The sequence below is a fragment of the Protopterus annectens genome, chromosome 13.part0 (genome assembly GCF_019279795.1).
Source record: "Protopterus annectens isolate FY-2018-M chromosome 13.part0, PAN1.0, whole genome shotgun sequence".
Classification (NCBI taxonomy): Eukaryota; Metazoa; Chordata; order Ceratodontiformes; family Protopteridae; genus Protopterus; species Protopterus annectens.
In genome coordinates, this window is record NC_056747.1 from 1,195,053,614 (window position 1) to 1,195,079,185 (window position 25,572).

A 25,572-nucleotide genomic window follows, 5' to 3' on the forward strand; every position below is an offset into this window, starting at 1 on the left:
AAGGAATGTTTGTAAAATTTTCAGCTGCAGCTATCTTGACTCCACTGAACATTTGCCAGTGGAAAACAAACAAGCTGATGTCTTTGCAGTTGTAAGAAGCTTAGCCTTGTCTAGGATTTCAGCATTTTGTCTTATTTAAAGCCTACATTGCTTGAAAAAAACACCTGTTTACAGCCCAAGGCAAAGGTATCAATCTAGACATTCGCCCTTGTAAAGCACAAAGAAAATATTCTGATTTTACATAATAGTCAGTGTACTTTTGTCTCTTCTAGGGACCCTCTCCCCAGCAACCAAAGATCACAGCATATGAACATTAAATTTGCCTTTGTCCAGACTTTTTTATATTATCACATCTGTATTTCTTAAAAGCTAAAAAAATTATTGCGTACTTTAGTGTCTTTAACACATACAGCAGTCACTTAAGACTCCCCCACATCTAAAATACCTCTGACTCAGACTGCACAAAACTGTTTTACTATATAGAATTTGCAGTTTAGATTATACAAATATTAATAAGAACAAAAATTGTTTTACTTAGAGTTATTGTTCCTCCTTGTATCCATCTAAACATTAATGATATAAAGTGGGGGTGGGTCTGCTTGAAAAGACCAAAATCCCACATTACCGAATCCAACAAGACTGAGATGACATTGCTGATGCCTCATAAAAATGAGCACCTGGAACACCGATAAGGAACTCTGGAAAAGACACCACTTGTCCAACACCAGAAAAAGCACAGACCGAAGCAAATCAAAACCCACTGTTGTGTGGGGTTGCACCCCCACACACCCCTAACTAAATATACCAACTCCGAGATCACACTACAGCGGGGAAAGGGAAAAGGTCACCATGGTGGCAAAGTGGTTCTTTCCCACAGTAAAATTCCAGTGTTCCGAGTGTTGGTTCATGTAAGGTTTCTGCAATGTTGTCTTGGTCTTGTCTTCAGTAATGTGGGATTTCGGTCTTTACAGGTAGACCCAAATTGAGGGTATATGCTTTACAGTCCACCCACAAGTTTAACAAAGTCAACAAAAGTCCAGTGTTTTTCAGCCACTTTTTCTTGCAATACCATATTTCACAAATGTGATAAGATTGCTTTATAGTCTTCCATTTATTTCCTAATTTCAGAGTTGCTGGTCTTCCTGTTCATCCCCATTTCCCAACACCAGACTCCGTTTCAAGTCCCAGGTACTGCTGATTCTTCTAGTCAACTGCTATGCTTTTTTCTGTCTCTCAAGCATTTTCTTTTGGAACATGGCAAAGACTCTCTATGAACATTACCATTAGAACATTGGTAAGCAGAGCCTCCTCCTGTTTGCCAACTCACTTTTTTATTGGATACATTTTATTTCCCCCTAGCCTGTTCTGCATAAAAAAAAAAAATACTTTCATCCTTGAAGACAGCTGGAATTTCATACCTGCCTCTCAACATTTACTAATTGCTGGGATAAATTTGCTTCTCCTCTGCTTGGTGTAAAGTAAATCATTTTCTACCAACACTCTGCTGTCTCCAATTTTTAATACTTTGCCCTTGTGCCACAGTGTTGCCAGGATCAACTATTTCTGCTAGTATGCTTGCATTTCTACTAATGTATGCCTTGTATGTATTGTTATGGCAGGTTTCGAGCATGCACTCGATGTGCCTTTTCAGTTAACAAAATTCTGCTGTGGATCACCCCAGGGATCACGTCAGTCGCCCTGCTAGACAGGGGTCCAGGAAAGTAAATAATGTGGGAAGAAATAGCCAGGGAATTGTTATGGCTAGGCTTGTATAGGCCCTAGGGCTGATAGCCTAGTACCAACCTATGAACACCAATCCACTTGCATATTTGTGCTTTCATAAAAATAATACTGTTTTCCTTTCAGTTTTATGTGGTAAAGCAAAATTTCTCAGGTTTTCTCTGTGAGCACTGTCTTCTAACACTACTATTTTTTTAAAGGGATTTTTTTGAGAAACCTTACATTCAGGCCACTTTTTCATGCCAACCTCTGATTTTTACATTTTTATCAGTTCATTTGAATGGCTACTTAAAACTTCTGTTTTTTCCAGCCTTTTGTAGTTTAAGTTGATATATTCTTTAGTGTGTCATTTATTTTTATCATCTGAGTGTATTTGATTTACTTTTTCCTCTAATTTTATTGGCAGCCATCTATTGAACCAAAGCTGAAGCTTGAAATGTTTTTTTTTTTGCTGAACAGCTGCAGAATCCTTCCAAACTGTGTTTTCTTTTCACCTTTTCTAGTTGATTTTCTTTATGGTTTTCCAAATTTCTTCCTTGCTGGCAACCAGGAAGTATACAGTGGATATAAAAAGTATACACACCCCTGTTAAAATGCCGGGTTTTTGTGATATAAAATATGAGACCACAGTAAATCATTTAAAAACTTTTCCTACCTTTAATGTGACCTATAACCTGTGCAATTCAATTGAAAAACAAATCTGTTAGGGGAAAAAATAAAAAACGTACAATATGCTGGTTGCATAAGTGTGCACACCCTTAAACCAATACTTTGTTGTGTGTGCACACCTTTAAACTAATACTTTGTTGAAGCACATTTTGATTTAATTACAACATTCAGTCTTCTTGGATACACACCTGCATAAAGAGACTCTGATAACCCAAGTAAATTTCAGCTGTCCTAGTAGGATTTTCCTGACATTTACTCAGTTTCCTGCTACAGCAAAAGCCACGGTTTACAGACAGCTTACAAAGCATCAAAGTGCTCTCATTGTTGAAAGATATCACTCAGGAGAAGGGTACAAAAAACTTTCCACAACATTGGATATACTATGGAACACAGTGAAGACAGTCATCAGAAAGTGGAGAAAATATGGGACAGCAGTGACATTGCAAAGAACTGGACGTCCCTCCAAAATTGATGAAAAGACAAGATGAAAACTGGTCAGGGAGGCTACCAAAAGCCCTACAGCAACATTGAAGGAGCTGCAGGAATTTCTGGCAAGTACTGGATGTTCTTCGTGTTTCACTGTTGCAGTCATTACATTTGGATTATCTGCCTGCAGGTAGCCGCTCAGCTGGCCTGAATACCAGAGTCTTGGATTCCTGGGTCTAATGCTGTCTCTTCTTCCATGATGTCAGGAGTATAAAACATGCAGCCAACGCCATTACATCAGTCTTTCTTGCCGTGCGGTGCCCGAAGCAGAAGCAGTTCGCAAGTGCCAGTCGGCAAACTCCTAAAATTTTCATTTTTGAGTTTCAGAACCGAAGTCTTCAGAAAAGCTAAGTACCCCGTTGGGGATCCTTTTTCTTGCTCTTTAATGATGTCAGTAAAAGTTAACAATTGTCTTACCTGTGGAAAGCAAATACCTCATAAAGATTTTCATTCATACTACATTCCTTGTCTAGGTCCAGACCACGATGTCCCTCGCTGTCGGTTTTGTGCCTTATTCAATCCCCAAACTGTTCGTCGTCAGTCTATTTTTGCAGCAAATTATTTTGGTACTCGATATAACTATCCAGAAATGGCTTCGGTAAGCCATCCGACTACCGATATTCTGAAAAAAATTAAGGATAAAGACAGACAGACCGCATAGGTCCAAAACTGCCGATGACGCTTCCGTTAAGCTAGTCGCCAGTCTGCCGGTACTCAGTGAGACGCTTTCACAGCCCCTGATATCCGCTACTTCAGATTCCCAGGCCTCTACGGAGACCCATTCGGAGTCCGGTATGCTATGAGATGCTTCTTCGATTATGGAACCTGTGGATGTCTCTACCTTGGATGGGTCCAGAGCTTCTGTGCAGGCACCAGCTTCTGCAGGTGTATTTAGGCCTACAGACTTGCATTTTAAACCAACGCCATTTTCTTCATCCAGGCCTAAAACTTGACCCACGCCTAGAAAACCAACGTCCAAATCGCATGGTAAGGCCCAGATGCCTAAAAAATGCTTAGAATGGCTGAAGACCTTATTACTTTAATTAGGGGAAGCCAGCCTTCCCCCTCTAAGAGATCTAGAACTGATTTTCTTTCTGATTCTTCTGATCAGGACTCTGATATTTCTGTTTCTTCTGATTACCAAGATTTGCCCTTATCTACCTATGAGGATTCTGATGCAGAAGATTCCATTCCTTCTGCTTCCCCTCCAGAAGATTTTTCTTTTGGTGAAACCTTTTACACTCTTAGGGAGCATTTCCGCTGGGAAAGCCGGGATTACTCTGACTCCAAAAAGAGGCTTAGGGAATTCTTACTCCTTCCTCAACACAAGCCTTTAGTTATCCCTCCTGTTCTGGACATTGTAGATGATACTTTCTTGGAATCTAGCCTGTCCCCAGACACTTTACCTCCAGCTCCCAGAAAACCTGACCGGTATTACAGAGTACCTGACTCTCTCAAGTTCCTCTTCAAGAATCCTACTGCGGATCCAGAGACCATTTCCCAAGGTCCAAAAGGCATTAAGGTTACTGCTGCCAAAAATCCTACTCCTCCTGATAGAGATTCTAGAGCCTTGGATAGATGGGGTAAGAAGGTATACATTTCTGCTACTTTGGCCATTAGGGCTTTAACTTGCCAGTTTCATATGTTAAAGTACCAGCAGCATATTATGCGACTACTTAAACAGAAAATGATGTTGATTCCTGACTGTGCTGAACACAAAGAATTACAGGATTTAATACATTCTGCTGAACAAGTTGGTAAACATACTTTGCAATGTGGTTTTGACTCTTTAGAAGCATCTTGCAGGGCTGCTGTCACTGGGTCTGTACTTAGAAGACATGCTTCGCTTAAGGAGCAAAACTTGCCAGATCATGTTAAAGCTAAATTACCGGATGCTCCCTTAAACCAAGACTGCTTCTTTGGCAATAAAGCAGAACAACTCCTGAAAACGATGGAGGAAAAACTAAATCTATGCAAACTGTTAAAGATTTCCTGCTAGTACAGCCTTTCAGAATTAGTAGGCATTGACCTTCAAAGAACTGGTCCTTTCCAGTCTCGTCCAGGCCTTCTCAGTCCAAACCCAGGAATAGCAGACCACCTAGGTTATAGGCTACGCACAGGCCTAAGCAGTGGGGGGCTCCCACTTACTAAGCAGGAAGTAGTAAGACACACCCCTTACGGAAAAATGTCACAATGACTTAACCTTAACCCTTCCAAGCCCTGCTCAACTGCCTGCTCCCTTAGAAGGAAAGCTCGCCCTGCATGCAAAAAAATGGGAACTCATTACCCAGGGCAAATGAGTTTTAAATAGTTTCCCAAGGATACAAATTCCACTTCCACTCCCTACCAACCCCAAACGGTTGGCCAGACCTACCCCCAAATCAATGGGCAGAGGCTCACCAACAGGTTCTGTCTCTTCTAAGTATCAGGGCTGTTCAACCTGTCCCAGCAGAAGAAAAAGGACAAAGTTTTTATTCAAGACTTTTCCTGGTACCCAGAAAAGACAGCTCACTGGTGTTCTGTCCTGGACCTCTATTTTAAACACCTTTTTGGTAATCCCAAAATTCAAAATGCTAACACTTCAACAGCTGCTTCCTATGCTAGGCAAAGATGCCTGGTTGGCAACCTTAGACTTAAAGGAAGCTTACCTGCACATTCCAATAAGGGAATCTTGCAGGAAATGCCTACTCTTCACGGCAGGCTCTATGCACTATCAGTTCTCTGCACTTCCCTTTGACTTATCTACTACGCCCAGGATTTTCACAAAGTGTCTAGCTCCAGCCATTGCATTTTGCAGGCAGAGAAATATTAAAACATACCCATACCTGGACAATTGTCTGATTCAGGCAGAAAGCCAGGACTTGCTATTAAAACATCTGGCATTCATAAAGAAACTTCTAACCTCACTGGGGTACAGCATAAATGAAAAGAAATCTCACCTGGTAACCTGCCAGCAGATTGTATTCCTGGGAGCAAGCTTGAACACAACTTCCCAGATGGCTTTCCTCACTCCAGAGAAACAAGTTTGTTTGACAACCTACTTCAAACTACTGGCCACAAAGACCCAGCTATCTGCAAGGAAAATTATGCAAGCCCTGGGGTTCATGGCATCTTGCAGTATACAGTATATGTATATGCAAAACTGCATATGAGGAAACTACAATGGTATCTAAAAAGCCTATGGTGCCAACATTCTCAGGACCTGGAATCAGTGATTCCTGTCATTCCTAGTATAAAGGCAGAGTTCCTTTGGTGAACAGTGGCCTGCTACCACAATAAAGGGCTCCCTTTCACTCTACCCCCTGCCACCCAGTCCCTAACAGACGCATCAGACTGTGCATGGGGGAGTCATTTGGCAGGGCAGTGCATTCAGGGCAAATGGAACCTGAGTCAGATGCACCTGCATATCAACCAAAAAGAAATGTTTGCTGTACAGAATTCCTTGACAGGCTTCAAAGACCACATCGTACCAGGACAATTATTGGTAAAGAGAGACAACACCACAGTTATGTGGTACATAAACAAGCCGGGGGGAACCCACTCATACCCTCTCTGCAGACTAGCCATGGCTCTGTGGAACACAGCCTTGAGCTACCAAGTGCACCTACAAGCTCAATTCCTGCCAGGCAAGCTAAATTCACTGGCAGATGACCTAAGCAGAAATCTCATGGACCCACACGAATGGAAATTGGAACCAAATATTTTCAACCTCTTGAGGAACAAATGGGGGACTCCAGAGATAGACCTGTTTGCCTCCCCTCAGAACTACCAGTTGGACAAATTCTGCACAAGGACTTCCCACAGTCAAGCTTGGAAAGTGGTTGCCCTGTCATTTACCTGGGAAAGCCTCTCAGTTTATGCCTTTCCCCCTCTGCCACTCCTCTCGAAGGTTCTGCTAAAGATCAAACAGGACAAGCCAAGGACAATACTGATTGCACCAGACTGGCCACACCAGCATTGGTGCCCCCTCTTGCACAGTATGATACTGCTATAGCCATAGCATCTACCTCAGACACCTTCCCTGCTGTCCCAGCAGGCGGGCCAGATTCTGCACCCTCAGCTTCAAACCCTGAGTCTTGCAGCCTGGCTAATTCTTTGAGCTCTCCAATAGCTTCCCTCAGTACGCAGGTGCTAGATGTCATTCTGGAAGCAAGGAGGCCTAGTACTAGAAAATCCTATGCTGAAAAGTGGATAAGATAGTGTTCCTGGAGCCACACTCAGGGGATGGACGCAACGCTGCCCAGCTTAACTCATTCTTCAGTACATAACAGAAATGCTCCAAAAGGGCCTATCCTTCTTGTCATTTAAATTTCATGCCTGTGCCATTTCAGCACATTATAATACTGAACCACCCCTCTTCTCTCACCCCCTGCTAAAAATGAGGCCAAAAATTTAAGACCCCCCCCCCCACCCCAGGTGAGCCCCTACTCCAGCCTGGGACCTTAACTTTGTATTGGAAAAGCTCACTCTCCCTCCATTTGAACCAGCTGCTACTGCAGAGTTGAAATTTCTTTCCTGAAAACAGCTTTCCTTCTAGCCATCACCTCAGCAAGAAGAGTGTCTGAATTACAGGCCCTCATGGCAGTGGAGCCCTTCATTATCTTCCATGCAGACAGGGTTTCCTTCAAGACCAGTCCTTCCTTTATGCCCAAGGTGGTGTTTAGTGTGCACTAAATCAGACCATTCATTTGCCTACCTTTTTCCCGAATCCACCAAACAATGCAGAACAAATACTGCACTCTTTGGACATGCACAGACAACTTAGATTTTATTTGGACAGGACTAAGCTTCTCAGAAAATCGGAACAACTGCTAGTTGGCTTTGCTGCAGGGGCAGAGGGGAAGGCCATTTCAAAGCAAACCATTTCTAAATGGATAGCCCATTACATTCATTTCTGGTATAAGCACCTTGGAAAACCTACCCCACAGGGGAGAAGATCACGTTCTACCAGGGCTGCATCTACCTCTACAGCCTTTCTCAGAAGAGTCCCTACCAGGGACATCCTAGAAGCTGCTACCTGGAGCTCTGTACGTACCTTCACCAAGCATTACCACATGCCTATTTTTTTCTAAATCCAGAGCTGGTTTTGCCTCTGCAGTGTTGCAGGGCTTAATAGCTGGTCCTAAGGCTCTCAGACTTCCTCAGCTTTGGGAATCAACCAAAATGTAATGACTGCAACAGTGAAAGATGAAGAACATAGTACAGTTGTGTACACTTACCATAACTGTAGATGTTAGAGTGTATTCTCTGTTGCAGTCCTGGTTACCCTCCCTCCAGCCCCCTGACGTCTCTTGGCTCTACCTTTCCTTCTTGTTTGGTGTATCTAAGCTTTCTGGTGTATTTGCTTTTTGATGGAGGTGTACCATAACATATAATTGCGATCCATTGTGGGGGCACCTGACATCTGGGGCAAGAAAAACTGATGTAATGGCGTTGGCTTATATATTCATTATGTAATTGTATATACATAAATACATAGTTATAAGAAAGACAACTTTTTATGCTTGGGGCCTGTGGTGCAGTTTCTGTATACTAACTCTGTCAACGCACTACACTGAGGAAAGGGCAAACTCCCACTTCCAACAACTGTTGACAAATGGCATATAAACTGGTTTGATGTTCTCAATATTTGACTAAAGAACATTCGATATTTTGACACTGATCAAAAGTCAGGAACCCTGGTGAAATACAGATCAGGTTTTTTGCAGGGGCAGTCTCCCCTGCATAATATGTGTGTATAATTGTGTGTGTGTGTGTATATGTATATATATATATATATATATATATATATATATATATATATATATGGATCTACTTTTGTTTATCGAAATTTCACAATCTCAAAAAAGAAAAGTAAAACCCAATTTCCACAAAAGTGCACTACATCGAAAGTGCACTTTCTCGAAAAAAAATAAACTACTGTAAAGACTGATGTTATTCGTGTTTCACTGAACAATACAACTTCCCAGATGGTTAAACTCACACCAGAGAAACAAATTCATTTGACAGCCTACTTCAAACAAGTGGCCACAAAAACCCTGCTATCTGCAAGACAAATACTTCAAGCCTTTGGGGTTCATGGCCTCTTGCATTCTTCTAATTCCATATGCAAGACTGCATATGAGTAAACTACAATGGTATGTAAAAAGCCTATGGTGTCAACATTCTCAGGATCTAGAAGCAATGATTCCTATCATACCTTGCTTACGCCTAGAATTCCTTTGGTGGGCAGAGGCCTACCACCAGAATAAGGGACTACCTTTCACACCACCCCCTGCCACCCAAACCTTAACAACAGACTCATCAGACTAAGCATGGGGGGCTCACCTGGCAGGGGAAGTGCATTCAGGGCAAATGGAACCCAAGTCAAATGCACCTGCATATCAATAAAAAAGAAATGTACAGAATGCTTTGACAGCCTTCAAGGACCATATTCTTCCAGGACAACTTTTGGTAAAGAAGGACAACACCACTGTTATGTGGTACATAAACGAGCAAGGGGGTACACATTCTTACCCCCTCTGTAGACTAGCCATGGTATTGTACCAAGTGCACCTACAAGCTCAATTCCTGCCAGGAAAATTAAATACACTGGCAGATGGACTAAGCATAAACCTCATGGACCCACACAAGTACAAACTGGAACCAAGGATTTTCAACATCCTTTTCATCCATCATTTTCAACATGTTGACATGGGGGAACCCAGATATAGACCTATTTGCCTCTCCCCAGAACTACCAATTGGACAAATTTTGCACAAGGACTGCCCACAAGCAAGCCTGGAAAGTGGATGCTCTGTCCTTCAGCTAGAAAAACCTATCAGTCTATGCCTTGCCCCCTGCCTCTGCTTTCCAAAGTACTACTAAAAATCAAACCGGACAAACCAAGGATGATTTTGATTGCTCCAGACTGACCACATCATCACTGGTACCCCCTCCTGTGCAGTGTGTCACGGTTATCCCCATGGCACCTGCCTCAGACTCCTTCCCTGTTGTCTCAGCAGGAGAACCAGATTCTGCACCCACAGCTTCTAACACTGAACCTTGCAGCCTGGCTAATTACATAATCTGTCCTCTACCATCCCTCAGTAAACCTGTGATGGATATCCTTTTAGAGGCAAGGAGGCCTAGTACTAGAAAATCGTATGCTGAAAAATGGAAAAGATTCTGTGCCTGGAACCAATCTCAAGGGATGAGCACAGCAGCGCCCAATTTACCTCAGATTTTACAATACTTAACTGAGATGCTTCACAAGGGCCTGCCTTTTTCCTCCATTAAAATCCACGTCTCAGCCATTTCAGCTCATTATAGCACAGAACCTCCCCTCTTTTCCCATCCACTGCTCAAGCAGTTCCTCAGAGGGGCCAAAAATTTGAGACCTCCGAGGAGAGCTCCAACCCCAGCCTGGGACCTTAACTTTGTTTTGGAAAAACTCGCTCTACCTCCTTTCGAGCCAGCTGCTACTGCAGACTTAAAATTTCTTTTTTGGAAAACAGCTTTCCTTTTAGCAATCACTTCAGCTAGAAGGGTATCTGAATTACAGGCCCTTATGGCAGTGGAGCCTTTCATCATCTTCCATGTGGACAGGGTGTCCTCAGAACCAGTCCATCCTTCATTCCCAAGGTGGTATCTAGTGTGTCTCTTAATCAGTCTATTCATTTGACAACCTTCTTTCCCATTCCACAGAACAACTTAGATTCTACTTGGACAGGGCTAAACCTCAAAGGAAATCTGAACAACTGCTGGTGGAATTTGCTGCAGGGGCAGAGGGGAAGGCTATTTCAAAGCAAACCATTTCTAAATGGATAGGCCATTACATTCATTTCTGCTATAAGCACCATGGAAAACCTATCCCCCAGGGGATCAGACCTCACTCCACCAGGGCTGCATCTACCCCTACAGCCGTTCTCAGAGGCGTCCCTACCAGGGACATCCTAGAAGCTGCTACCTGGAGCTCTGTGCATACTTTCACCAAGCATTATCATTTGCCAATTTTCTCTAAATTCAGAGCTGGTTTTGCCACTGTAGTCTTGCAGGGCCTTACAGCTGGTCCCAATGCTATCTAAATTCCTCCTCCCAACCATAGCTTTGGGAATCTACCCAAATGTAATGACTGCAACAGTGAAACACGAAGAACATAGTACAGTTGTGAACTCTTATCATAAATGTCGATGTTCGAGTTTATTCACTGTTGCAGTCCTGGTTACCCTCCCTCCAGCCCACTAACTTCTTTTGGCTATACCTCTTCCTTTCCTTACTATGCTTAAAAGCCTTTTTGGTGTATTTGCTTTTTTGTTGGAGGTATATCATTGTACTTTTTTATTTAATTGTTCCCCATTGGGGGCACCTGACATCTGGGGCAAGAAAAACTGATGTAATGGCGTTGGCTGCATGTTTTATACCCCTGATGACCTGACGTCATGGAAGAAGGGACAGCAACCAACGCAGGACCCAAGACTTTGTTAATCAGGCCGACTGAGGGCTACCTGCAAGCAGATAACCCAAATGTAATGACTGCAACAGTGAATACACTCGGAACATCTAAATTTATGGTAAGTGTACACAACTGTACTATGTTCTTTGTGTTTCACTGTTGCAGTCATTACATTTGGGTAATCTGCTGGCAGGTTGCCCTCAGTCGGCCTGAACAACAAAGTCTTGGGTCCTACATCAGTTGCTGTCTCCTCTTCCATGACATCAGGTCATCAGGGGTATAAAACATGCAGCTGACGCCATTTTTATTCAGTCTTTCTTGCTGAGCGGTGCCAGAAGCAGTCCGCAAGTGCCAGTCGGCCGACTGCTGAAATTTTCACATTCGAGTTGCAGAACCGAAGTCTTCAACTAAAGCTAAGTACCCCGTTGGGGAAACTTTTTCTTGCTCCTTACCAATGTCAGTAAAAGTTAATTGCATTACTTGTGGGAAGCAAATACCTCATAGGGATTTTCATTTGTACTGCATTCCTTGCCTAGGCCCAGATCATAACGTGCTTTACTGATGGTTTTGTGCTAGATTTAACCAACACACTAAGTGTCTGTATATTTTTGCTTCAAAATATTTTGGATCCAGATTTAATTACCCCGAAATGTCATTGGTTAGCAATCCAACTACTCAAGTCCACAAAAAATGCAAAGAAAAAGATGGAGACAGACCGTCAAGGTCCAAAACCGACTACGAAGCTTCTCCTAAGCCAGTCGCCAGTTCACTGGTACTCAGTGAGGTGCTTTCGCAGCCCTTGATACCCACTACTTTTGAGTCACAGGCCTCTACCGAGACCCATACGGAGTCAGGTATGCCGCGAGATTCTCAGAACCCGCGGATGTCTCTCCCTTGGATGGGTCCAGAGCCATTGAGCAGGCACCGGCTTCTGAGGGTGTTTTCAGGCCTCAACATTTTTATATAAAATAGACGCCAGCTTCAAAAACAAGATCAAAAACATCTAAGTCTAAAATCTGACGCATGAGCCACGTGCTCAGGCCCCTATGCCTAAAAAACAAGTGATCAAAATGGCTGAGGACTTAATTACCTTGATCAGGGGTTCCCAACCCCCCCCCCTGCTAAGAGGCCTAGGCAAGACACTGATTATGAATCTTCAGATCAGGTTTCCATTTCTTCTGATTCCTCTTTTGTTCTGGAATTTTCTATTCCACCCTATGAGGATTCAGATGCAGAAGAATTCATCCCGTCTGCATCTCCTCCTGAGGATTATTCATTTTGGAGAAACCTTGCATACTTTAGGGGAACATTTTCATTGGGAGAGTCAGGATTTCTATGAATCAAAAAAGAGGCTTAGGGATTTCCTTCTTCCTTAGCATAGGCCTTTGGCAATACCTCCTGTATTAGACATTGTTGATGATGTGTTTTCGGAATCAAGCATGGCTCCCGATTCCCTACCTCTGGCTCGTAGTAAGCCAGACAGATATTACAGGGTTCCTGACTCCCACAAATTTCTATTCAAAAATCCTGTTGCTGATCCTGAGACTATCTCACAGGGTCCCAAGGGCATAAAGGTCTCTACAGCCAAAAATCCTACCCCCTCTGATAGAGATTCCAGGGCGCTGGATAGATGGGGAAAGAAGGTTTATACATCTGCAACCTTGGCAATTAGGGCCTTAAACTGCCAGTTTCATATGCTTAAATATCATCAGCATGTTATGGACTTATTGAAACATAAAATTGTTGATTTCTGATTGTGTGGAAAGTAAAGAATTACAGGAATTATTGCATGCAGCAGAACAGGTTGGAAAGCTTACTTTGCAATGTGGTTTTGATTCCTTGCAGGCCTCTTGCAGGGCCGCAGTTACTGGTCTGTGATTAGAAGGCATGCCTGGCTCAAGGAGCAAAGTCTTCCTGATCATGTTAAAGCTAAATTGTTGGATGCCTTTTTACAGCATGATACTCTGTTTGGTAATAAGGCAGAAGAGGTTTTAAAGAAAATGGAAGACAAAGCTAAATCTATGCAAACTGTAAAAGATTTCTTACAAGTGCAGCCACCCAGGTTCAGTATGCACTGGCCTACTAAAGCTTGGTCCTTTCTTGTGTCCAACAGAGCCTCTCAAGGCAAATTCAGGTGCTCAAAAGGCTCTAGATACCAATCACAGGGTTCTTACAGGTCAAAGCAATGGGGTTGCTCCACCTCCAAATCTGGAGGAAACAAAGCACAATCCTACAGTAAGCAGTCTTAATGACTTCCTTCTACCTTAACCAAGCACTTATCTTTTGGCAGCCCCCTTGGGGGGGAAATTAGTACTTCATGCTCAAAATTGGCAGTTAATTACCCAAGACAAGTGGGTATTAAACATAGTATCCCTGGGGCATAGATTTAATTTCCATACTTTGTCAATTCCAAACGGTTGGCCAGGTCTGCCACAGAATCAATGGGCAGAGGCTCAGAAACAAGTTACGTCCCTCATGGATATGGGGGCTATTCAACCAGTACCAAAACAGGAAAAAGGACAAGGTTTTTATTCGACTTTTCCTAGTACCCAGAAAAGACTATACCTGGCATCCAATACTGGACTTATCGATTTTGAACACGCTCCTGGACATTCCAAAATTCAAAATGCTGACTTTATAGCAGCTACTGCCTATGTTGGGCAGAAACGCTTGGTTAGTGACTCTAGACTTAAAAGAGGCATACCTGCAATATCCCAATAAGGGAATCGTGCAGAAGATACCTCCGCTTCAAGGCAGGTTTTCTTGCATTACCAATTATCTGCACTGCACTTTGGCTTATCTACTGCACCCAGGGTCTTTACAAAGTGTCTGGTACTAGTAATTGCATTTTGCAGGCAGAAGCATACAAATGTATCCTTACCTGGACGACTGTCTCATTCAAGCAGAGAACAAGGACTTTCTTCTTCAACATCTGGCGTTTGTAAAAAGGCTTCTAACATGCCTGGGGTACACCATAAACGAAAAGAAATCCCAACTGGTACCCTCTCAGATAATTACATTCATGGGTGCAAGCTTGAATACAACTGCCCAGATGGCTTACTTTACACCAGACAAACAAAGGCAACTGACAACATACTTCAAACAGATGGCAACAAAAACCCAGTTATCTGCAAGACAAATTCTGCAGGCTTTGGGGTTCATGGCATCCTGCATTCTACTAATTCCATATGCAAGACTGCATATGAGAAAACTTCAGTGGTACCTAAAAAGTTTATGGAGTCAACATTGTCACAGTCTGGAAACAATTATTCCTCTCATTCCCTGCCTACAACAGGAGTTTCTTTGGTGGGCAGAGACATGTCACCAAAACAAGGGACTGTCGTTCACTCTACCTCCTGCCACCCAAACCCTAACTACAGACTCATCAGACTATGCTTGGGGGGCTCACCTGGCGGGGGGAGATGCATTCAGGGCATATGGAGCCCAAAACAAATGCATCTGCATATCAACCAGAAAGAGATGCCAGCTGTTCAGAATGCTCTGACAGCCTTCAAGGACTTACTTCATCCAGGACAACTACTGATAAAGACGGACAACACCACAGTTATGTGGTACATAAACAAGCAGGTGGGGGTACACATTCCTACCCCCTTTGCAGACTAACCATGGCATTGTGGAACACTGCTTTGACTTACCAAGTACATCTTCAAGCTCAATTCCTGTCAGGAAAACAAAATACTCTGGCAGACGACCTAAGCAGAAATCTTATGGACCCTCACAAGTGGAAACTGGATCCACAAATCTTCAGCATGGTAACACAGAAATGGGGGAGCCCAGACATAGATCTATTTGCCTCTCTCCAAAATTATCAACTGGACAAAATCTGTACAAAGACTTATCATAGACAAGCATGGAAAGTGGATGCCCTATCCTTCAGTTGGAAAAACCTATCAGTCTATGCCTTTCCCCCTCTGCATCTTCTCTCCAAGGTCTTACTAAAGGTCAGACAGGAAAAACTCAAAATGATCCTAATTGCTCCAGACTGGCCTCGCCAGCATTGGTATTCAATTCTAAGGAATATGTCTCAACTCCCTCCTTGGTACTTGCCTAAAATACCTCATCTACTGTCTCGGCAGAACAATCAAATTCTGCACACTCGCCTCCAAATTCTGAACCTTGCAGCATGGTGGATCATTTAATTATTCAAACACCTCTCAGTAAATCTGTGATGGATGTCATTTTGGAAGCCAGAAGGCCTAGTACTAGAAAATCTTATGCTGATAAATGGATAAGATTCTGTGCTTGGAACCAAGCACAAGGAACGGACACAACAAAACCAAATATCCCTCAGATTTTACAATACTTGACTACGATGCTTGACAAGGGCCTATCTTTTTCTTCAACAAAAATCCATGCCTCTGCCATCTCGGCTCATTACAACACGGAGCCTCCCCTCTTTTCTCATCCTCTGCTAAAACAGTATCTTAGGGGGTCCAAAAATTTAAGGCCTCCTAGAAGATCATCAACTCCTGCATGGAACTTCAATTTTGTGCTGGAGAAACTCACCCTGCCTCCTTTTGAACCAGCAGCTACTGCGGATATAAAATTTTTATCTTGGAAAACAGCTTTCCTCTTGGCAATCACTTCAGCAAGAAGGGTTTCATAATTACAGGCTCTCATGGCTGTGGAGCCTTTTATTACATTTTACCCGGATAGGGTGTCCCTCAGGACCAATCCTTCCTTTATGCCTAAAGTGGTATCCAGTGTGGCTCTTAACCAAGCAATTCACCTGCCAACGTTTTACCCAAATCTGCAGAACAAGAGGGAGCGGATTCTGCATTCATTGGACGTACACAGACAACTAAGATTCTACTTAAACTGGACCAAATCTCCAGGAAAGTCTGAGCAACTACTGGTGGCATTTGTTTCGGGATCAGAGGGGTAGGCTATATCAAAGCAGACTATTTCTAAGTGGATAAGCCACTGCATTAGTTTCTGCTACTTGCACCATGGTAAACCTGTGCCCAAGGGAATCAGGTCACATTCCACCTGGGCTGCCTCTACCTCAGCAGCCTTTCTCAGAGGAGTTCCAACCAAAGACATTCTAGAAGCTGCTACTTGGAGCTCTGTTCATACCTTCACACATAGCATTATCATTTGCCTCTCTTCTCCAAATCCAGGGCAGGCTTTGCCACTGTAGTTCTGCAGGGCCTTATAGCCGCTCCTAATGCTATTTAGTTCCATCCTCCCATCCATAGCTTTGGGATTCTACCCAAATGTAGTGACTGCAACAGTGAAACATGAAGAGCATAGTACAATTGTGTACACTTACCAAAAAATGTAGATGTTCGAGTGTATTCACTGTTGCAGTCCGGGTTACCCACCCGCCATCCCCCTTTTCTATAACTTCTCTTTCCTTCACTGTATTCTAAAGCCTTTGTGATGTATTTGCTTTTAGATGAAGGTAAAGTTTATGTTGCTAAAAGTGCACTTACAGTCGGCTGCATGTTTTATACCCCTGACGACCTGAAGTCATGGAAGAGAAGACAGCAACTGACGCAGGACCCAAGACTTTGTTATTCAGGCCGACTGAGGGCAATCTTCCAGCAGATTACCCAAATGTAATGACTGCAACAGTGAATACACTCTAACATCTTCATGTATGGTAACTGTACACAACTGTCTTTTTGCAGGGAGCAGGCAGCCCTGCACTCCCCACACCCACTTCCCCCCACTTAAATATGTTAACTCCGAGCCCGCACTGCAGTGGGGAAAAGGATACATTTCCTTATCCCCACTGTAACATGCTTCGACGAATCGTCTTTTGCAAAAGTGCATTTTTGATGTAGTGCACTTTCGATTTAAGTTGGTTCAACCTTCTGTTTATCGAAGTGTGTTTTCAACAAACAAGAGGAGACCCATATATGTATGTGTATATATATATATATATATATATATATATATGTGTGTGTGTGTGTGTGTGTGTGTGTATGTATATATATATGTGTGTATATATATATATACACATATATAGACATATTTATAAAATGTCAACTCAAAGAATGCTCCACACTGGGGAAGGCCAAAGACCTGATCCTAAGAAGTACTGCCATGTCACTGAAAAGTCAGTTCAGTGTTTTGAATATCTCTCTCTAGACATTTGATATTGTGGTGCCATCATTTTGGTAGTTATACACATTTATTGTATACCACTATTTTTGGTAATTTTGGTCATTTGTGTGAGTGGCCTCATACTACAGTTGAGCTGCAACAGTCGACTTTAATATAAGTAAGGAGTTCACCTCTTTTTTTATAGTTGTGCATTCATAGCGTTAATGTATATAATTTCTTGGGATGCGGGGGGCAGGATCCCTTATTCAAGATAAGTCTGTGGTTAGTTTAGATTGCAAAAGTAATGCATTTGTTTCATTTGCAATCACTTTAGTTTTAGGTTTTCTGTTTTAGATGGTAGTGATCAGTGATGAACTGGTTCCACATATTTACTGCTGATCAATGTTCATCAGCGATCTAAATAAGTATATACATTTTCTCTCTTATACTGGCCAAGTTGAGTCCCTGTTTATACATGTTCCCTCTCTATTGCTTGGGATGCGGGGGGGCAGGATCCCTTATTCAAGATAAGTCTCTGGTTAGTTTAGATTGCAAAAGTAATGCATTTGTTTTGGCCAAGTTGAGTCCCTGTTTGTACATGTTCCCTCTCTATTGCTTTATCATTGCTCTTTTGCCTTTACCCCTTTGTTATGGGGCGAAAAAAAGTGCTGAGGATATTTGTACTTGTGTGTCCTTTATCTACGGTTTCATATTCTTGCACTTGACATATTTCGGGTGCATGGTGCAAGGGGTAGGTACCTAAGCTTTAGTATGCTGCCTGGAAATACAGTATTTTTGACAGGATAATTCCCATATGTAGTGAGTATTGCAACAGTGATGTATTTGGACATATACCGATGACAAGTTCATACACAACTGTACTTTCTCATGTTTACTGAAGAAGTGGGAGTTCTGTTTTCTTTTAGAAATATAATCCAACACTTTAGCATACAAAGAAACAAGTTACTAGAGCTAATAATGTGTTTGAGTAACATTTACTGATACCTGCGGCTGTATCCTCCAAACAGCATTTTTTTAAAATCTTGGATAAGAGAAGCTATTTTAAAACATCTCTTACTCTGAAGAGAAACCAGAGTACAGTACTGTATGTGAGGTAGTGAATCCATCGTGAGCTATATGGTACATAACTGGATCAGTAGCTTGTTATGGAAACTTCTGTTTATTTTTTTTTTAAATAGCTGAGAAGTTGAGTAATTTGAACAATATGTTCATCAAAAGCTGGTTTTGAAGTGACATGGCTTAGTTATGTGAATTTTTGCCTCATAGTTTATTCAGTTTGTCCCTGTAATTTGTTTTCAGTAATTTACTTTTGATTCTGCCATGTGCATGTGTATATTTGCCCATTGCTAGCATGTAATGTTTATATGTTTTGCAGGAGGTGAGTGCGCTGGAATGTGAGATTCAGCTTTTAAAGAATCTCCGTCATGAGCGGATTGTGCAGTACTATGGTTGCCTCCGGGACAGACCAGAGAAAACGTTGACCATCTTCATGGAGTACATGCCTGGTGTAAGTGTCTCCTTACTCAAGGGCTTGGGGTTTTATCAGCTGATCAGACAGTTCTGATACAATTTTTCATTTGCCTGAAAAATACTGGTTTAGTATATGCCTATATTCTCCAGTATGACCTGCTTCAGTTTTGTACTCAAAATGTTATATTTCAGCTGTACCTTCTAACAGTCTACTGTAGTTTATCATCCGTAAATCCTTGTATTGACCTGGAAATGCAAGGACAGCTCAGAATTCATTTAGTTTATTTTTACTATTTAACTGTGTATGTGGACTGGTTCAAAGACCCTTTTCAGCCACAACCCAATTCAGCCATCAGTATCCCCCTTCTACGGGGCTGTTTTGTCTTTCTGAGTTTCTAGTCATTACCTTTGGACTCCTGTCTCTGCATCTAAAATGAAAAAGAGAGTTCAGAATTTTCAAGCCTAGGCATATAGAAAAAAGCTCAGATAGATTACGGTATGCTGTCCTTATCCCAGTGTTTTTAGGAATTTGTACATCTCTTATAAGTTTGTTTGTGTAGAAATGCTTTCAGTTTGCATCCATGACAAGAGTATAGGATAACAGTTATCTGAGAGAGAAATTAATATTTGTAGCAACTTTTGTTGTCTCAGAATTTTATCGTGTTATCACCTTTGTTTAATGTCTGGGCTCAAAGAAGAAAATTTTTGAGCTCCTTTGCAACATCTTTCACTACCTATATAACCTGAGAACTGCTGAGTAATGTTCATCCACACGTGTGTTGACATACTAACGAGGAAGGTTTTACCACTCTGATATGCTGCTTGTTGCTAGACATACTAATAGAAAGCTGTCCTGAGCAAAGTTAATCCCTTAACTGATTATTTTCCAAAAGTCTGTCTGTAGCCAACTGACTAACTTAGTTTTGGATATTTAAGTTATTTCTATATAAATGCCACTGTCTCCAATGTTCAAACAGTTTTTGTGAAATATGGCAATCTTATTGGCATAATTATCTCTAAACCATCTTTATATTGGACTCTTACCATTACAGGAAAGGGCACAGCTGTATGTTAAAATACAATGAAAATATCAGTTTTTTTTCTATCCCACAACACAATAAAAAAATATTTGAATACAGAAATATGTGCCGTTTTTAAGCTTGAAATCACAACAAAATTGTATGCATACCTGTCAACAGTACAGGTTTTCACTGAATGCCCTGATTTTTGCCTCCTGTTTTTGGTCTGTTCCTCATAAAATTTGTGTTTTTCTGGTAAATCACTGAGGATTGATGTCACTAAATTACGTATTTCAGTTTCAGACTTCATATCCTTCAGAAAATGCATGGTAACAAATTCTATTATTCTATCAACTTTCTAAGTTAATAAGCAATCTTCAAAAAAATCTGTCCCTATTTTTGTGTTTTTGTCCCCCCATCATTTTAGGCTTTGCCCATATTTCTTGAGATAGGAGGTTGAAAAGTATGATTTTATCTAATAACCATTTTTAAGTCTGAAGGAAACTGAAGGTGGATGCACTTCTGTTTTAACTGACTAATAATCAGGTGCTGCTGTCTATTTTCAAAGGCTCTTCTGCACTATATTTGGCCATCACTTCAAATGATACTATTTTTCTGCTCCTAAAAAACGTTGAGAAATTTTCAAAGCAAAGAAGCAAGACCTCTGGCTCGTCAGACCTTCACTGCACAGTTGTTGTGTTTTTCGGCTTTTCCCGGTTAGGGGTCACCACAGCGGAACTCCAGTCCGCTAATGATTGGCAGTAGATTTTTACGTACCAAGTTGCCAGCCCTGACGCACAACCTTCCACAAAGGTACGCCCATTCATGCATGTCTCCACACAGAAGACGCTCTCCTGAGAATCGAACAGGACAACGTCTTACTGTGAAGCGACAACGCTACCGCAGCACCATCACCACAGTATATCAGACCTTCACTGCACAGTGCATAATCTAATTTAGGGGAAACAGTAATATAAACGCTCCTTTCATCATCTGAAGAAGTTCAAGTTAAAATAGTGGATGAAAAGCGCTTTATTTTATCTATTAAATACACTTATTTCATCTGGAGTCTACCTCATTATTTGCCTGACCCAGTTGCCAGTGTTTCATTTCTGTTTTTTTTGTTTTTGAGTTTTATACAGAAAAAAGAACCCAAGTAGCTGTTTAAGGCTGGACTTTCAAGATGGCTGCACACTGAACAGCAGCTTAACTTCAGCTCTCCCAGGGTGAAAACAGAAACTGAGAAACAACAGCCTGTGATATTGTCGGCACCAGTAAGATTCAGTTATTGGCTAGTAAGTACACTACCTGGATGCCAGCAAAGATGAAACTAAGAGAGCCTGAAAGAAAATCAACTCGAGAAGTTGAAGAGAAAATAGTCTGAGAGAAAAAGCAGATGTTATGTAGTCCAATCTCGCCTACATTTTTACCCATGGGTTCAGAGCTGAATATCGGCTCCGACTCGGCCAAACTTTTCTAGCTCAAAGTCTTCTATTGGCTGGGCTAAGCAGGTATCCCATGCTGCACTGCTCCATATCCCCAGATCTCGTTTGCCGCTCGTGTAGCTCGGACGTGATCTCGCTCTTGGCTGTGGCTAAGTACCCTTTTTTCTTGTTATTCTGAGAAACCTGTTGCAAACAAAAGCTATTTTAATAGCTATTTCTAGTTGGTGTTGTGTTAGTATTTCTGTTGTGTGATTGTGGTTTGTGGTATCCCATTAACTGTTCTATCAGGCTAGACCCATTTCAGTTAGAGGACCTAGTCCTCCCCTCTTGTCCTGTATCGTTTCGCTTCTAAAACCGTTTGAGTTAGAGGTTTTAGTGTCTGTTTCCCTTCTGTGTACATGGTCAGAAAACCGTTTTAGAGGTTTTTAGCCCTAGTCCTCTCTGTGTGTGTCCCTTCTGAGGATTGTGTGTGCTGTGTTGTGAAAAAAAACTTGTTCCCGCATTTAGTAGGGTTTGCGTGTCTGTGTCGTTTTTCCTGTCAGACAGCGACTTGTTCCTTGTTGTGGTATTTGTGTTTACTGGTTTAAAAATATGTCCAAAGATTCCAAGGAGCACAAACCTTCGGGTTTTAAACAGTGTTCTAAGTGTGGTTACAAGATGTCCATCACCGATGGACATTCTGTTTGCGTTTATTGCCTGGGAGCAATCCATCTGCAGGAGTTCTGCAGTTTCTGCCATGCTTTTAGTCCCAGAGTGCTCCAAGAAAGACAGAATAAGCTAATTCTAAAGGGGCTCTTTGAAACCCTCGTTCGAAGAGGCCATGGATTCTGCTTCCAGTTCTAAGTCAAAATCCTCAAAGTCAAAAAAGAGATCTCCTGCTCCTTCAATTTCCTCAGAGCCACCAGAGAAAGTCACAAAACTTCCTTTGACCTCCTCGGCTCCACTGTCCTGGGGGCCGCAGGAAGTGTCTGTGTTGATGGAACCTGCGTCAGCTCCAATTATATTGGAAGCTCTTCGGAGCCGATTGCCCAGACTAAGACCATTGTCGCCTGAGAGGAGATCTCGATCTCCCTCCATGTACCCCAAATCCTCCAGGACCCTTTCATATGTGGATGTCGATAGGGTGGTGCAGAGGCTCCTCCAGTCACCGGTTTTGGCAAAATTGTTTTTGGCTTCATCTGTCTGCTCCGGAGACCATCCCGATGCATTCTTCGATCATTCCTCCTCTGAGCGCATCTCTGTCTTCGGAGCCAGAATGTTCCACTCCATGTGATGTTCCTAGGTCTTTTCCGATGGCCCCTCCAGGCCTATCGGTATCAACGTCAACTCCGAACCCGTCTCGCCGTCCACGGGGTTCGGAACTCGGGATTCTTCAGTCGGCCCAAGGGGGACACCTCGGGGCACATTTCGGTTCCTAGTCTCCCGCTCGGTGCCTCAGCTCGAGGAATCCCGACTCCTGTCATGGCCTCGGAGGCTGACCGGTCCTCGGACTCGGGGGGGGGGGGGGCTGCCTTTGAGGCCATGCAGACTGCGCTGGCCAGATCGTCAGCTACATCATGCGCGTCAATCATTCTGTCCCCTACAACTCCGGTGAGAGCCTCTGATCAACACCTATCTGTAGTCAGCAGAGTCCCAAGGCCTAGGGATACCCCCACGAGTGGTTCCCAAGTTTCTGAGGGCCCTTCAGAGTTCTTGCCGGAGGAGCCCCCTAGAAAGAAAACATGCAAGAGGAAGCACATAGACTCCCAGGATGAGTCTCTCACCTCAGATACTGACCTCAAAGAATCGGAGGGGTCCCCCAAGTCATCATCTGATGATGTTTCCTTCTCCGACATCCCAAAGAGGTGACTGGCCATCCAAAGCCCCCTCCGAGGAGGAGTTGGTCTTCCTGAAGGCCTTTGGTGCTCAGCCTTCCTCCTCTTGGGTGTCTCCACCCTTCGACGAGCTCCTGGATTTAATTTGTCAGTGGGTGTGGGAGAACCCTGATGCTGTGGAACCCGTACCCAGGAGACCCAGTAAATTTCTTTCTGCTACCCCGGGCAAGGAGTTTTTGTCCAAAGGAGTCCCTCTGGATGCCATGGTGGTGGCGGCGGCCACTCAGAAGGAAGTAGCAGAGACTTCTTCCTCCGTCCATCCTCCTAAAAAGGAGTCTAGGATCATGGACCGGTACGGGAAGCATACCCTCTTGTCAGCAACTTTTACCTTACGTTCGCTGAATTACCTGTCTCATTGTACTCTGCTCCAGAGAGATCTCCTCAAGGAGTTAGGAGATGCTCTTGCGGGTAACGTGCCTTAGGCGGTGGCCCAGACGGTTAACGCCCAGGTGTCTACCCTAAATTCCATCGTTAACTCCTCCATACGGCTCATTTCATATGCAGCCGAGGGAGCGAGTAGGACAGCAAGCTCAGGAGTCGTCCTTAGAAGGCAAGCCTGGCTGCGCCTTTGTCATTTCGCAGAGGCCTTCAAGTCTTCTTTCACTGACGCCCCCTTTGATGGTGGTTCTTTGTTCGGAACATAAGTGAAAGTCACCTTCACCCGGTGCGAGCAGGAGGGAAAAACCCTGTTTGCTGTTGGGGTCCGTTTTTCCCTTCCCTTAAGGCCTTACCCCAAGGCCCAGCGGGGTGGGAATATGTGGTTCAAAAAAATCACAGAAGTTTTTTCCTGGTGCACAAGGTGTGTCCCCCTCCAGAGGCAGAGGAGGGGGAAGTTATTCAGGGAGACGCCGCCCTAGAGGCAGAGGGGGCCCCCGCAATTCCTTTCACGGCTCTCCCTACCGTCGTTCCTGATGGGATGCCCAACTGTGCTTTTCCGGAGCCAGTCGGGGGTCGAATATAGTTAAACCCGGAAGCCTGGCAAAGCATCACCCAGGACCGATGGGTATTATGAATAATTTCCGGAGGGTATGTCATCCCCTTTTCATTAGACCCCCCCCCCCCCTCCAGTCAGAAAAATCCCGGACGTTCCACCCAGTCAAAGGGATCATTCAGCCTCAGAGGTTTCAAAACTGCTAGAAAAGGGAGTCATCCAGCGTGTCCCCTCAGACAAAATCGGATTAGGGACTTACTCAAGATTCTTTTTGGTGCCAAAAAGAACAGGGGACCTGAGACCCATATTAGATCTCAGCCAACTGAACCACTATGTACAAAAGTCCAAGTTCCATATGGTCACACTACAATCTATTCTCCCATTGTTGGGAGAAGTAGTATGGATGTGCGCCATCGACCTCAAGGATGCTTACTACCATGTCAAAATGGACAGGGCATCCAGGAGTTACCTATGCTTCCGGCTGGGAGCCAGTCATTTCCAGTTTTGAGCCCTGCCCTTTGGTCTCACCACAGCCCCCAGGGTGTTCACCAAGTGTATGGCGGTGGTGACAGCTCACTTGAGACGTCAAGGATTCCAAGTGTTTCCGTATCTGGATGACTGACTCCTCACCGCCCCCACCAGACATCTACTAATCCAAACCAGGGATGCTACCATCACTCTCTGTCAGCAGTTGGGCATAACACTGAATTGGGAAAAATCTGCCTTGTTGCCCTCACAGTGTCATTTTTATAGGCGCAGAGCTAGACACCGTTCAAATGCGAGCCTTTCTACCGCAGGAAAGAATCATAGTCTTACAGCAACAGGTGCACGCCCTGCTACCCCTGAGGAAAGCAAAGGCAAGATGGGTTCTCCAACTCCTGGGGACTATGGCAGCCACAATTATGTTAGTCCCTGTAGCGAGATTGCATATGAGGATCTTCAATGGCTCCTCTTTGCTCAATGGTCTCTCTAGAGACTTGCACTTTCCCACCCGATTTTGCTCACAGACAGGTGCAAACAGGATCTCAGTTGGTGGCTTTGCACCAACAATCTGGACAGGGGAAAACCATTCGTTCCACCACCCTCGGTTGCCACAGTGACCACGGACGCCTCCAAGATGGGGGGGGGCATTATCTCGGCAGGACGGTCCAAGGCATCTGGCAAGATCACGAGATACATCTGCATATCAACGTCCTAGAGATGAGAGCGGTGCTACTTGTGTTGCAGGCACTTCAGAGCTTTTTTCCTCACGGAACTATTGCAATACACTCGGACAATATGTCAGTGGTATGGTATCTGAACAAGCAGGGAGGAACCAGATCATACCACCTGTGCAGAGAGGCCATGCGAGTGTGGCAGTGGGCAGCATCTTCCCAAAGGTTTCTGGTGGCAACACACATTCCAGGAAGTC

General features: G+C 43.5%; 1 protein-coding gene across 1 annotated transcript in view; it reads left to right on the forward strand.

Annotated features, from left to right (window-relative positions):
* MAP3K3 (mitogen-activated protein kinase kinase kinase 3) overlaps positions 1-25,572 on the forward strand; it is a 1,217,405-nt gene that overhangs the window by 848,311 nt on the left and 343,522 nt on the right. The window contains exon 14 of the mRNA XM_044055195.1: positions 18,798-18,929. Within this exon, the coding sequence (XP_043911130.1) occupies positions 18,798-18,929 (132 nt within the window). The remainder of the gene's footprint in view (positions 1-18,797; positions 18,930-25,572) is intronic.